The 14,561-nt window shown below is 40.3% G+C and overlaps 1 protein-coding gene across 3 annotated transcripts in view; it reads right to left on the bottom strand.

The window, feature by feature from the left end:
- The window catches only part of XRCC5 (X-ray repair cross complementing 5), a 95,280-nt gene extending 80,834 nt beyond the window's left edge, over positions 1-14,446 (bottom strand). For all 3 annotated transcript variants that reach the window (XM_024563847.4, XM_053919060.2, XM_053919059.2), the window contains exons 1-6: positions 14,310-14,446; positions 10,678-10,791; positions 7,954-8,137; positions 6,995-7,043; positions 5,943-6,065; positions 2,913-3,104 (exon numbers count right to left, since the gene is read on the bottom strand). In XM_024563847.4, coding sequence (XP_024419615.2) covers positions 2,913-3,104; positions 5,943-6,065; positions 6,995-7,043; positions 7,954-8,137; positions 10,678-10,791; positions 14,310-14,330 — 683 coding nt within the window. In that variant the 5' untranslated portion in view covers positions 14,331-14,446. The remainder of the gene's footprint in view (positions 1-2,912; positions 3,105-5,942; positions 6,066-6,994; positions 7,044-7,953; positions 8,138-10,677; positions 10,792-14,309) is intronic.
- Between the last annotated feature and the right edge of the window lie 115 nt (positions 14,447-14,561).

The following is a 14,561-nucleotide window of genomic DNA, read 5'->3' as shown; positions in this document are numbered from 1 at the left end:
CTCTATCTACCCCTATCCAATCTTTTCTTTCAATTCAACCAGTTGTTAACATTTTTTTCAGGACGAAGGACATTCTGAGGATAGGATAAAAGCACATTCACAAATGAGGCTGCACACAATATAAGGGTTCGCCCAACTCCCTGAAAGCCATCGACCTGAGGATAAGAACCCCTATCTAGGGTACCACTGGGCAGGTACCATCCTACAATATCACTGCTCTCAACTCTACAATTTTTATTAATTCCAATTCTCTTAAATAAAAGGCATGCGTATAATGGAGAGAGTTAAATAAAGACTCTCCAGGGGGTAAATGAACTTATTTACCAGTCTGTATTTTAGTCTTAAGGTAAAGCAGATCGAAAACTCTAGGTTTCTTACTGCAGAGGGATGGGGAAGCTTGAGGGGTAGCAAACACACTGTAAAGTGTTACTTCATTTGAACTTAAGTCCAGATCAGTTCTATTTTTGTCTGGCCCCCAATCAAACACAATACAGAGATGATAGGCAACATTCGGAATTTGTGGTAGTCACTAAAACAAAGAACAAAGGAATTAATGACCGAATACATTCAAAGCATACAGTCTGGACTATGATTGATCCACTTGATACAAATGAAAAATATATCTAGAAAAACATGACATTATCCAGAATTATGGACAAAGAGGCCTCAGAAGACTCCAATTTTCAGAAATAATCTACAATGAGTAGCAGATGTTCTATCTGACAACCTACTTCTGAAGCTTATGGTACACCTTGCCTTCGGATTTGTTGAGGAATGAACAGGTCTGAACCAGGTGCAATCTGTCTCACAGGACATTGCTAGTCCAAGTGTGAGTCACATCTAAAACCATTGTGAGGTTTGGATTCTGTTCCAGAGCAAGTTCTAAACACCAACATCTCATACATAACAACTGAGAACTGGATCCGCTTTGAAGTTGATTTGAACCTCCCAAAGTAGAAGTCAAGTCATCTTCCTAACACCTTCTAGACGTAAGTCCAGTCCAGTGCTGTCCGTACAACTTTCTGTGGACATGGAAACGTCCTATTTCTAACCACGCCTCTTCAAAAGGCTACTGAGCACTTGAAATAGTGTGACTAAGGGGCTAAGTTTTTAATTTTACTTAATTTAATGAATTTAAATTTCAACAGCCATACATGGATAATGGGTACTCTATTAGTTGGCAAAGTTCTGGTTCACAACTTCATGACAGACGTACAATCATAGTTCAAACTGCTGGGACAAAACACAGAAATTTCCCTCCTTGCTATGTTACAGGAAAATAAACTTTTTAAACAGTAATTTTTATTAGCCTATAATTTTTCTTTCTGATATGATGGTGAATATCTTAGCTTAAGAGATGTATTCCCACATTAGAGCAAGCTGTGTCCAAATTTGAAAGAGAAGTAACTTAGGGACACATTATGACAAAAAACCATCACTTTACAGGATTCCTCACTGATTCCTTTGCCAACCCCTTGTGAAATTACAATTCAATTTCCAAAATGCCCATTTACCTATAATTTTCAAGGGTGTCTACATTTAGAAAATCAAGACGCATTGCTTTTCAATTAGAGCTCACCAGAAATATTTAAAAATTGTGATTGAGAAAAGAAATTAGAGTAGATATATACTATAGCTACTCAAAAAAAATCCTAATTGTTGAAGCTTTACTTCAATTGAGAACTTAGCTTAAAATTCCTGTATTTTATGTATTTATTGATGAACTGGAACTAATTTGCCAACATCAAGTGGCATTATCCGAGTTTTTACACTACACAGGCCATACTGCATGGTGAAGTACTGCTTCCACCTTCACCCAACCAGGCCCCTCACACACATACTGTTCCAGATGCTACTGACCCCTCTCAGGGCCTCTGCTCTAAGTAAGTGTGTGTCCAAGTCCAACCAAGAATAGCAAGAATCAAGGAAAGAGTGTCTCCCATAGTCTTTAACTGGATGGTTGAAAGAAGTAGTTTGCTTTATTGTTATAGTACTTCAAAGATTTCATATTTCTTAAATCATTCTATCTTTACAAAATCCACATGAAATCAGCAGGTCATAAGTTCTTTATATTTGGGAGGGTTTCTGTTTTGTTTTGCCTGGCCCAACCCTTTTGTGACCAAAAGTTTTTTGAAAAGTCACTATATCATAGTATCTTGATAAATGATATAGTGACTTTTATAGTATAGTGACTTTTATGTAGTGACAATCATAGTATCTTGATAAATGATATAGTTACCTCCTAAAACCTAAACCAGAAGTGAAGAGGATACTGATTATCTAGATCTGCCACCACTTTTTATAATTAAGAATGTGTTTTGTAGGTATATGAAAGGACCTAAGAAATGTGCCCCAAGCTGGGTATAAAGAAATACTCTACCTCACCTTTTACATTTTGACTTGTTAAATATTTTGTGTTATCTATGTATTTCCAAACTTCATTGACGAAGTCCTAGAAATAAACAATAAATCTTGTGCCAACCACACAAACCTACAAAAAAAAAGATTAGAGACTGGTGTACCATTTCTTCAATGAAAACCAAAGAATTTATTAGAGAATAACTGCTGCCCTGACTGGTGTGGCTCAGTGGATTGGGCATCATCCTGCAAACGGAAAGGTGGCTGAGTCGATTCCCAGGCAGGGCACATGCCTGGGTTGCAGGCCAGGTCCCCTGTTGGGGGTGTGCTAGAAGCAACCGATAGATGTTTCTCTCACACATCAATGTTTCTCTCCCTCTCTTTCTCCCTCCCTTCCTCTCTCTCTCTAAAAATGAATAAATAAAATATATTTTTTTAAAAGAATAACTGCTAATTCAAGAGTAGCCAAGAAAGAGAAAAACATTAGGAAGCCCTCTGATCAGAAATTTAAAAAGGTACAACCGAGAATTATAATCAAGGTTTTCACTTCTCACCTGAAAGAATAAATTTCATCCAGCCCATCTTCACCTTCCAAAGCCGTCATCACCCTTTTCACCATCTGAACACCTTCTTTTTGCTGCTCAGTAATTCCTTTTAAAGGAAAGGGCGACCCAGGGCGGTCCGAGCGCAAGTTGCCGTCTCCTCTATCCCCAGTTCCGTCCTCCTTGCCAACTGGGAAAGGCAAACTGTCAGGAAAAGATCAGCAGTGGTTCAGAAGACAAGCTCTGAAGCCAGATAATCAACTGGGTTCCAATCCTGTGACTGTCGCTCACTAGCAATGAGAAAATGGGCATGTCAGCCAATCTTTCTGAGCTTCAAATTTCTCATCTGTCAATGGCACTAATCTACTTTAGCCAATATTCTACCAGTTTCAAGTAGCCAAAGCTTCTCTGATTTGGTAAAAATGGGAAATTTATTGGCTTACATAACCAAGTAACTGAAAAGGCAGAATTGCGCATGACTTCAGGGCGACCAGTCTCAAACACAAGATCACCTGACCCTGTCACCCTCTGTCCCCAGCTCTGGTGCTGGCTTCGCTCTCTCAGCCTGGCTCCCTCCCCGCTGCCCCTGAACACAGTCAAGCTCACACTACCCAACTCCACTACCCAAAAGCAACTGAGTGTTTAGCCCTCTACTCTCACATTTTAAAAAAACAAAAACAAAAACAGGAATCACGGATAGTCTGGGACCAGATCTAGAAAATGTCAGCCTTCATCAAGCCATTAGGTTAAAATTTCGGAAGATATGCCTTCTAGAAAAGGCTGGGTGATATTCTAGGCAGTGAAAAATAAAAAAATAATTACCTATTAATTAATGATCCCTCAAGGTTATTATAAAGTGTAAAGAATGTGTATAAAATACTTAAAACTCAAATAATGTTATCATTATTATTATATTACAGACCGAGAATTCCTACATAGAAATCAGATAATTGCTAGAAATATGTAAAACCAATTTGTTCTTGTGTTTCACTCCAGTTGTTTGACTGAAATGAGACGAAAACTAGGCTGGGCTTCACTAATCAATACACAAATTGAAAAATAAGCCAACCCAACACATCTCATGATAATACTTTACACGGCACTTTACAAATGCTTTCATGTAAACAACCTAATTTAATCCGTATATATTAGGTGAACAGAGATTTCTACCTCTTATTTTCCAAAAAGAAACTAAAGCTGCAAAGATGAAGTAATTTGGCCTAAGCCACACAGCTAGTAAGTGAGGGAGCAAAGACTCAGCCGTGTATCGGATCGAAAGGGCACCGTTCTCTCCGCGTAGCATATCCCCTCACTTTGCCCCTGGAAACCTAAACAACTGAATTCAACAATTTTATCAGTTCACTCAACCTGTTGCTCATCCTCTGTGGATGGTTTTAAGGATGATTTCTCTACCATTTTATTTGCTATAATTAAAACAGGGCTTCATGGTTTTATTTTTTATGTATAACTAGCATGACATATTTGCATGTCCTGTATTACCTATCAGATAAACAGCTTCCAGGAAACAGGGTGTGGAACACAGAGTTTGCATCCAGTTATTGCTGTTTCTATAACATGAACCAGGAAACAGGGAAGAATGAGGTGGAAATGAAGTTGGGAAGTTAGCCAGGAAAAAGAAGTTACAATAACAGTTTTTCTACCCTGCATTAACCAGAAATAAACTTTCTAGGTAGTCAGTAGAAGAATCTAAAAACTAGGGTCAAGGAACAGTCCTGCTCAGAACTCAATGCTTCTTTGACCTGTTGTTATTTTTTCAGTCCACCTGGAATAACCAAACATACACAGCATGCACCAAACGATAAAACCAAAACTCTACTTTGCATGCTGGAAATTTGTAGCACAGGAAGAGAGCATATTACTTCCCATCCTCCTTTTCAAAAAATAGAGCTGGTCAAATAATGAGCAAGGAGAAGAAAAGGCTGTTTGTTTCCCTCTTCGGCATGCTTCACAGTATTGCTCATACAAAATAAAGTAGCCCTTTCCAATGACATTGACAGAAGTGCTGTATGCTTCAGCCATATAAAGGCATCCTGAGATTATGAACAGGGAACAGGAGCTGAGCTGGGCTTTTGAAGTGTGGAGAAAACCTTAACTCAATAAGAGAAGTGTCACTTCTAAAGCACTTAATTCCTGTGAAGGACCATTTTACCAAGTATCAGTAGGATGAGTTATTCTGAACTATTTTTCTACAGAAAGGCGATGCCCCTCAGCAGTTCTAAGAGGTACCCACATGTAAGGGATGAGCTTAATTTCCCATGGCAGGCATTTTGAAGCCAAAGCCTTATGGCTCTGAGCTGGAGGCTTCTTAGTATAGCTCTCAGTCTGAAAAATGAGTGTCCCCAGAAGCCTAATAATTCATCATCCCATACCAGCAATTTTCAACTGCTGTACCACCGTAATTTTTAAGACATGCATTGTGTTGTTGTATACCAGTTGAAAATCACTGTACTATACTACCACTCTGCTTTCACCAAAAATAGGAAAAGAAAAAAAATAGGTTTCAGACACAGCAGGAAGGATCAGAATAGTGAAAAGAACTCACAGAAGATAAAGAAAGGAAATGTCTGAAGGGGAAATTCAAGTTATTGGGGAGGGCTCTCTCCCCAGCAAACTGTAAAATATATTCCCATCTCTAAATACACATAAGCAAATTACATTTTATATATGTGTGTGTTTCCTTTAGATCTGAACGAGTTAAAAAGAGACATTACATGTGTTTAAAATGATTCCCAAGCTGACATTCCTCTCTACTCTAAAGTTATCTACTGTAAGATACAGTTGTCTAGAGCTGGTTAGGAGCTAAATTCCTGTGATTCAATGTAATTTTCATCCCTTTGTCACCACACTCAGAAGAGTTCCTGGAACACAGAGAGTAGGCAGTGAACATTTGTAGAGGTCAATCACCTAACAGACTCCGACTCAGAGCGAAGACTCATGGGAGCAAGCACTCTATAAAGGGGCCCACTCACTATGTTGTGAGAGCACAGGATTTGTCTACAAACATTATTCTTATGGCCTTACAAGAACTGCAGGGAGATATTGGATGTCCTCAAGTTATGAATTATAATATCCAGCTGATCTTTGCTGAATGGGCTGCTGAGGTCAGTGAACACTTCAATATGCTTCTTCTCAAACTTCTTTCCTCTAAAAGAGAGAGTTGTCACGTTAGGAAATCATTCTCCTGAATTAATTCCTATAGATTCAAATCCACTTGTTCACTAAGCAGAAAGAGGCTAAGGAATGAATCTAGATACAGTAAACAAATGTGATTTACAATGTAAAATCTACATATTATTGATACTCAGTTAAGTTTCTAACAAACACATAATCATCTGGTTATAACTCACACTTTTAATGTCTTAGAAAACTTTCTGTGCACTATGGAAATATTATGTCCCTGATTTCCTAACTATAACTTCAGTTAAAGATGTAGTCATTATGATTGAAAAGGATTCCTTTCCAGTCTCCGCACAGGCAGAAGGGGAACAAGCAACTCTCTCAGGGTACGACTTCAGCTTTGCAAGGCCCACCTGCCAAACACCCTGGTCTGATCCCTCTCCCAGGGCTGGGGGCAGAATTTTGCAAAGAACGTAGAGACACTGAAAAATTATAACACAAATTTAGGTCTGAGATTTTTATGCAAATCTTTTTTCCTAACAGTCAAGGGATGTGTTTGCGTGTATATTCAAAGACATATTTTAAAGGCATGGTAATTTAAAAGTAATGGATTAGGAAGCTGGCCAGAGTTACTATACATCTAATTTCAATACCATATGGATCATACGACTTAGTATTTTTTTAAATTCCCTTTAAAAACTCCTCGTAATTAGCTTAAGTCAAATAAGAAGGAATCCAAAATAAGCCAAACATGTATTCCTCCCAGAGAAATTCCCACTCAGAATAACCCTTCCTTTTTTAAAACTTTTACGAAAGAGAGGTTGCACCGAACCACTGAAGTCTATCAAATGTTTCTTTAGCCACACAACACACATGCCACTGTAACAACGGATCACATGGTGCACTGAGGATCAACCCATACAATTTTTGTAGAAAGACTCAGTTGAGACACTTACACAGTTTCTTTCTGAATCACATCCATGCACACAACGAGTGCATCCAGGACTCAGCCAGTTAAGGACAGAAGATATCAGCAAACAGTCCCTTCATCCTAAGAACATGCGGCTTTCTTCCAGTGAAGTCCACAGTGTTGGAAACTTTGGACACTGGGCTGACTATGTAGTGATTTAAAGGTATTTGTCCAATGGCCCCTCTTCCAAAGTTCATTTCACTAATATATATTCACATATGCTATATATCAAAGTATATATGCTAAAACATATAATAACCAGGAAAAGTAAAATAAACCAAAAGGTAATCTAACATATTTCATTCATTTAACCAAAAATTATGATGCCATTCAACAATGACTAGAATCCATTTTTTTTGTGATTAACAGTCCACTCTTAAACATGAAGTGATCCATTACACTGCATTTATCAGTTGCTCCCAGCACAGCAGCACCTCCTAGTGATCAGAGATGGCACTACTGTTTAGAAAAATAGTAACCCCTTTAAATGAGGGCAGCTGTGGAAGAAACTGGAGATCTCACAGGTTGGCTATCAGTCTGATTTGGCACAAAAATATCCTCCAATCAGGAAAGTGTGGAGAGTGCTAATGGTGCCCTCTTCTAGAAATAAATTCTCTGCATCCAAACATTTCTGACTATCCCCACCACCAAACCCTGTACACATCGTCAATACATACATGTGCCCCTGGTATCTTCCCCTTTCTCTGCCTCCCATCCTCCCGACATCACTAGTGCAAAGAAGGGGCAAGATTCTATTCTGCAGGACCTGGAATCCAGGCACCCAACCCAACCTGATTAACTTCCCGTTAAATCATCTCCACGTCCTCAGAGCCAAAAATGTCCACAGTCAGAGCTGAGACTCTTAGAGAACCTCACCAAACTAGATCATCATTCCTCAGATTAAAGAAAATGTCTTAAGAGTCTTCTTTGGCTGAAAAAGGATACAGTCAGCTTGTTGAGAACCTGGATGGATTTTGCTTTCAATGTCCTCCAGCAAGTTGAAATCTGGTAGCATCAGGTGTCTGTGCACTGTGATGTTCCGATACTGATCCTCGCAAGCAAGGGCATTCTCAGTGCCATCTGTACCAAAAAGGACTAATGCAATTTCATCCTTGCTCTCAGCGAACACCTAGAAGAATGTTAGAAGGCTGAAAACCACACAGCACCACATGGAAGCCTTTAGATACTACCCTTCAGGGGCTGAGACAACCATAGCTCCCTACAGCAGGTTCCTGGTGCCACTGTCAACAATAGATTATTGGGCTGGATGGCCCACGGGACAGTGACAACTCCTAGGTTCTAGCAGACTATTTCATGGACTATCAGCCCCACCCTTCATTTCAGCACAATTTCGGGTGGGGGAATACTAGGGTGGCAACTGCTCTTGAACAATTCTAGCAAAATCTGACTTTAATTCTCAATAAAAACTACTGATTATTTGAAAGATTTTAGTCTTTCTTTCTGGAACGACTATCCCAGGTTTAGATTTTCCAGAGATTAAAAAGTTTTTTGCTGGTTCATATCTTATAACCCAGGAATTGCCCTCACAGGTACATACACCACAGAGAAATTCTTACGTGTGCACATAAGCACTCAATGAGCCAGAAAGTTCCCTTCAGCACTGTTTATGACAAACAGGGCAAAACTGGAAACAAACTATCCATCAACAGGAGAATACAAAAACACACTGGAGAATATTTTTATAAAATGGAATATTAGCACCCGTAAAAAAATAAATTTATGCAACATTTATAAACAGGAATAAATCTCAAAAACATAAAGTTGAGAAAAAAATAAGATGCAAAATTACATATACCATATAATAACATCACATAACTTTTGAGAGATTCATACAATATTAAATATTATTTATGAATATACTTATAACCCAAAGTATAAAATATGCATAGTGATAACTATGCAAATTCTGAGGAAAAGAGATACACGAGGGGCTTCCCATTTATCTGTAATATCTTATCTTTTAAGAAAAAAGAAAAAGAAATTAAACAAATATGGCAAAGCTTAAGAATTATATATTGCTAGATAATGGGAAAATTGATTTTCATTATATTACTCTCTGCATATGCCTTTTTTACAAACTATTTCATAATCAAACAAAAATAGTATCTGACACAACAGGCAGCCCTGTTTCCACCTACTGAGTAAGCCTTTTGCATCAATGGGGAGAACGCTACATGGGGAAAGGATGAAACTCTGTCATTCTCCATTTTTCTGTTTGGCCTGTGAAACTCCTTGTCCCTTACCAACTCCAGTTACAATCCCTAGTTGTATATGGAGAAACTGTCCCAGGTGCTGGGGTTCAAACATGCCCAGCACACCAGCGGGACAAGCCAGCTAGAATTCTCTCTGCCTCCTGGACAAGAATCGATCTCCAGGCACAGGAACCTTGCTCAGAAACAAAGCCTCAGAGAGGGGAGGAAATTCTGACTGCAGCCTGAGACTGGCGCCAGGTTTTGTCTCCCAGCCTTCCGATTCACTCAGACTTCAGGGAAGGGGCAGAGCCAAAAAAGAAACAGAGCCCAAATGCACTGCTTCTCTTTTTAAAAAAAATCTATGCTACCCTGGGGCACAGGAGCACTACTTGAATACAACCAACACAAATACTGTAACCAATAATGGGATTAGAGGCATTCTAATCTTTGACACACTAGGGACTCCAGATCATCAGAATTTGTTAAAATCTAGGATGACAGGTGGGAGGTCGTAGTGCCCAGTGGAAAGGGAAATACCCACAAGAAACAGCAGAGGTGTCCAGAAGGAGCAGCAGTATCCAGGAAATGAACCAGAGCTTCATGGACTTAGAGGTCATACCAGGCAGAAAGAGCAGAAATCAACAGAAGAGTCTAGTTCACACCCTCCCCACTTTGAATGTGAGCTGGCTTTAGTGACTTGCCTGACTAACAGAGAGCAGCAGACATGACTTTCTGACATTTCTTAAGCTAGGCCATAAAAAGCCACATAGGCAGGTCTCTTAGAATACGCACTCTTGGGATATTGCTTTTTAGAACCAGGAGGTGCACTGTGAGAATCCCAAGCTACATGGAGCGACTGTGTATAAGGGTTCTGATGGACAGCCCCAACTGAGTTCACGGCCATAATTACCAGCTGTGGGACTGAGCTGCCTGGAACGTCTGGCTCAGGTTAGCTTTCAGATGACTCAGACCCAGCGACAATCCCAGTGCGCCTGTCCAAAAGGCCTGAAGAGAGAATCACCCAACTGGGCCACCTAGTCATCTCACAGAACCTTGAGAGATGTTTTTGCTAAAAGATGTCATTGAGATATTAACTTTTGGGATAGTATGTTATCAGCAAACGGTAACCAGGATAGGATAAGCAGCTGAAGGACTGGTTCAAGAGCATGAGCTCGGTGAATGACATGGCTGAACAAGGATCCAAACCCATGCCATCTGGCTCTAGAGACTGTACTTTTAAACATGATGTGACATTGCCTCTTGTTTCTGGCAAAAACTGTAATACCCAGTGGAGGGGCCAAAACCAAGAGAAGAAAAATGCATCAGGCTCTAATGAGAGCTGGACTTGCACGGGAGCATATGTAAGAAAGCTCTTCAGATTCCCAAACACTGAGGCTGGACATCTTGTATTAGAAGTAATTAGGAGTTTCAAGCTCAAGGCCAACCTGACACTTACCTGTCGCTGCACAAACATGGTTATCACCTTCTTTGCTTGTTCAAATGGGGATTCTTCACCAGGAAAGGAGTTATTCATGGTAAAGCCCACATCCATACACAGCACAACAGCTGCCTGGAAACAAAGTCCCAAAGAATATTTTAAAATCATTAATAACAGTCATAAAAAAGAAAGAAAAGAGATGTGTCCTGTGTTTATTTCATCCAGAAAACCTGTACTGATATTTAGGGGATGAATGATAAAGGGAGGGAAAGTGTTCTATTTAGAGAACATGTGTAAGACATACACATTTTTACTATGGAGAAACTTTATAAATACTCCTAACATTTTCTAAAAGCTAGAAAGTATCTGCCAGGCAGGAGTATGCTCCAGGTAGATGCTTCTCCTTTGGGAAGCCAAGAATAAACCCTGGGGAAGCAGATCTGCACACAACCTGCAAGCTAGAGCTAAGTCCAGCCCAGTTGAGCCTAAAATACACCTGACATCTGCAGCTGATCTACAGACCCACAAGCACGAGAACAGATGCTTTTGTTGTAAGCCACTGATCTGGGGTGTAGTTTGTTATAAAGCATTTTTGTAACAACAGGTGAGCACTACAATCTGTATTGGCAATAGGTGACTGCTATAATCTATGTATGCTAAAATGACACCCCACAATTTGAATTGGTTTATGAACTGGAGATCTAAAATAAAGACCAAGACACTAAATCTGTTCTAGAAGGTGGTGGGGAGACCACATAAACAAATAATACCAGCAAAAATGTCCCATGACACAGGTATGCAGTGGGCATTAGAAGGGCACACGCAAAGGGCATCTACCCAAGACTGGTGGAGAAGATAGAGGGGGGATATGAAACTTGGGTGAGTCTTAAAGAATGAGTAGGAGTCAGTCGTGTGAACAAGGGGAGCTGCAGAGAGAACCACATAAATAAACCACCTGCTCACTAGATAACAATCATGTACATAGGGGACTGAGAAAACAGGGAAACTAGAAACTATTCTGTAAAAAAGATACATGTAAAATTCTATATTTGGCATCCAAAATTTAACTAAATATGAATTGCAGGAGACCTGAACAAATAGCAACTAATAATCTCAAAGTGGATAATTATAAAATGAGTCACTAGTATGGCATGGCTACAGAACTATATTCCCCACGCCTATTTCATTCCATCCTCCGAAATATTTTAAGTTGTGTCAATGGCTTATTGAACTCAAGTAAGGAAAAGAAAGGCCTTATGGTAAAACAAAACAAAACTGGATTAGCAATCTGGAGACCTGAGATCCAGACCCATTTTTATTATCAATTAGTTCTGAGTCCTTGGGGATGTCACTTAACCTCACTGTTAATGCATGGATGCAGAAAGCGGTTGTTGGACTAGATGAGATCTAAGGTCTTTTCCTGAGTTAACATTCTTTGACACTGATAGTCTCACCTGTGCTTTGTACTGATCAGACCACATTTGACAAACTGTGAGCAGTTCTGAGCATCACATCTTATAAGAAAGATTATTAAAACTGAACATGAAGGCCCTGGCCGGTGTGGCGTGGGGATTGAGTGCAGGCCTGTAAACCAACGCATTGCCAGTGTGTTTCCCAGTCAGGGCACATGCCTGGGTTGCAGGCCATGTCCCCAGTAGCGGGCGTGCTAGAGGCAACCACACATTGATGTTTCACTCCCCCTCATTCTCCCTCCTTCCCTTCTCTCTAAAATAAATAAATAAAATCTTAAAAAAAAAAAACTGAACACAAAAATGAGAAAGTTGAAAGTTATAGAAGGATCTGAATAATGTGATATGAGGAACAGTTTGAAAAAAATGGATATTTAAGCCAGATGAGAAGATTTAGGGGAACATCACAGTTCCTCCCAAATATCTGAGAGCTATGTAATATAAGGATTGGTCTTTGAGAGAGATAATAAGATCAGCAGATGGAAGTTACAGGGAGATTGGTCTGACTCCATACAAAGAGAAAAAAAAATCAGACGTGATCAGTAGAAGAACCAGTTTTCTGAAGCAGTGGTCTCCTGACCCTAGAAGTGTTTAAAAACCTGGATGAGGTCCTATCAGGGAAGATATGCAGTACCTGATTTCTAAATTTGGCTATATCTCAGGTCACACATGAAAAAGAAAAACTATTTAAGTTTTTCCCTAGTTTACAAAGAATTAAACTTAATGCACTAATATTAAGGGATTTCTGGAGGAGAAAATAGAATGTTTGGAGAAAAGGTGGTAATAAACTACAAAATTCCTCTGAGAATAATAAAATTGACATCTCAGTTTCATTGCCTTGAGCATAAGAATCTTAAAAAAATGTAAGAGTCCCAAAATATGTTGCTGCATTTATTTCATACACATTCATACTTTTAAATGAGAAAATTAGAAACCTTTTACTAAGAATCAGGTATCCAAAAAATATCAGCAAAGGGTTTCACAATGTAGAACTTCTCGTAAGGAAACAGAACAGTCTATGTAATATTTCAAGTTCCTTTCTGGCGGCAGGAAGCAAACCAGGAAAGACACACTGGGCTGCACGGCAACTCCGTTCGTTTACACACCAAAGCAACACAGGCTGTCAGAGTGCTGCTGCAGGCCCGCCTGCCACCAACAGCTGCTCTACCAAAGCCGAAAAGTTTTCAGCAGTTGAAAAAGGACGGACAAAAGAGGGGAGCGACAACATATGTTCATAATTGTTTTAATCTACATTTCCCAATGGAAAATTGAAGCAACTAAGGAATAGTTGCTGATACTCCTATCTCGTTTATCTGTATATCTGATGCCTGTCATGGGGCCTTGCCTTTGGGTGGGTGGGCAACTCCCTGGAACACACTTCCTTCTACTGACCCTTCCAGACACTACCTTCTCACCTGTATTGAAGAAATCACTAAAAAAAATCATTTTAACATCTGTTGTTAATTTGGGACACTGAAGGTCAGAGATTCCTAGCAACACAGAAATCCTCCAGGGCTCTGAAACTAGACCACTTGGGTTCAAATCTGATTTCACTACTTATGGGCTGGATGACCTGGGCTAATCACTTCACATTTTTCTTGCCTCGGTTTTCCCACCTGTAAACTGGGGGTAAAAGTTTTCACTTCATGGGCCTGTTAAGATTAAATGAGAGGCATAAAGCATTTAGATTCGTGCCCCAAACAGAGTAAAGCTTTCAATCAATGTTAAATAGTATAATAGAAGTAATAATATGACACTTCACATTCAAGTTACTTTGCTTACAGACCCTCTCTGAAGTTTTACAAGTCTGTGGGGTAGATGCTTACCATAGCTAACTTCCATTCTCATATAGATTTTAAAAACCCAGGCTCCGAAGTAATGGAGAAGGGGTTGCAGCGTGACCGACTGGGTAGGGAGGTGGGATAAGGGGGGATGGAGAGGAAATGAGAGGGTGAGATGGCAGAGACAGAGTGGGGGGACAGGCGAAGATCAAATTCAAATCCCCAGCTTTTCTCACAGCGCACCCCTCGGTCCAGGCCCTTCGTATCTAGCCTGTGACCCACCATGATCTCCCTTCTTTCCCGGCTCCCTGGCAATGCCACCATCTCAGGATTCCTGCTCCTAAACCACACCCTCCATCCTCGGCACCGGCAAGGTACAAACCCACGCCCCCGCCCCTACCTTATTCTTGGACCGCGCCATGTTGCCGCTCAACACGTGCCTCGGTTGCTTCTACCGGGTGGGAAACTGCAACGCTGCAACTCAGTTCCAGCGTGCTCGGAGCCCCGGAGTCCTAGGAAAAGCCGCTTCCCGCGGAGCCTCCGAGGGGCGGGGAAACTGCGCGCAGACGCTCTGAGCATGCGCAGATTTCCCGCGCGCCGCCCTGGAGCGGAAACGCTTGTGATTTTTAAGTTGCCCAAGTCTCCATCCCTA

The sequence above is a fragment of the Desmodus rotundus genome, chromosome 2 (assembly GCF_022682495.2).
Source record: "Desmodus rotundus isolate HL8 chromosome 2, HLdesRot8A.1, whole genome shotgun sequence".
Taxonomy (NCBI): Eukaryota; Metazoa; Chordata; class Mammalia; order Chiroptera; family Phyllostomidae; genus Desmodus; species Desmodus rotundus.
The sequence above is the reverse complement of the archived record's forward strand: the minus strand, read 5'-3'. Positions and strand labels throughout refer to the sequence as shown.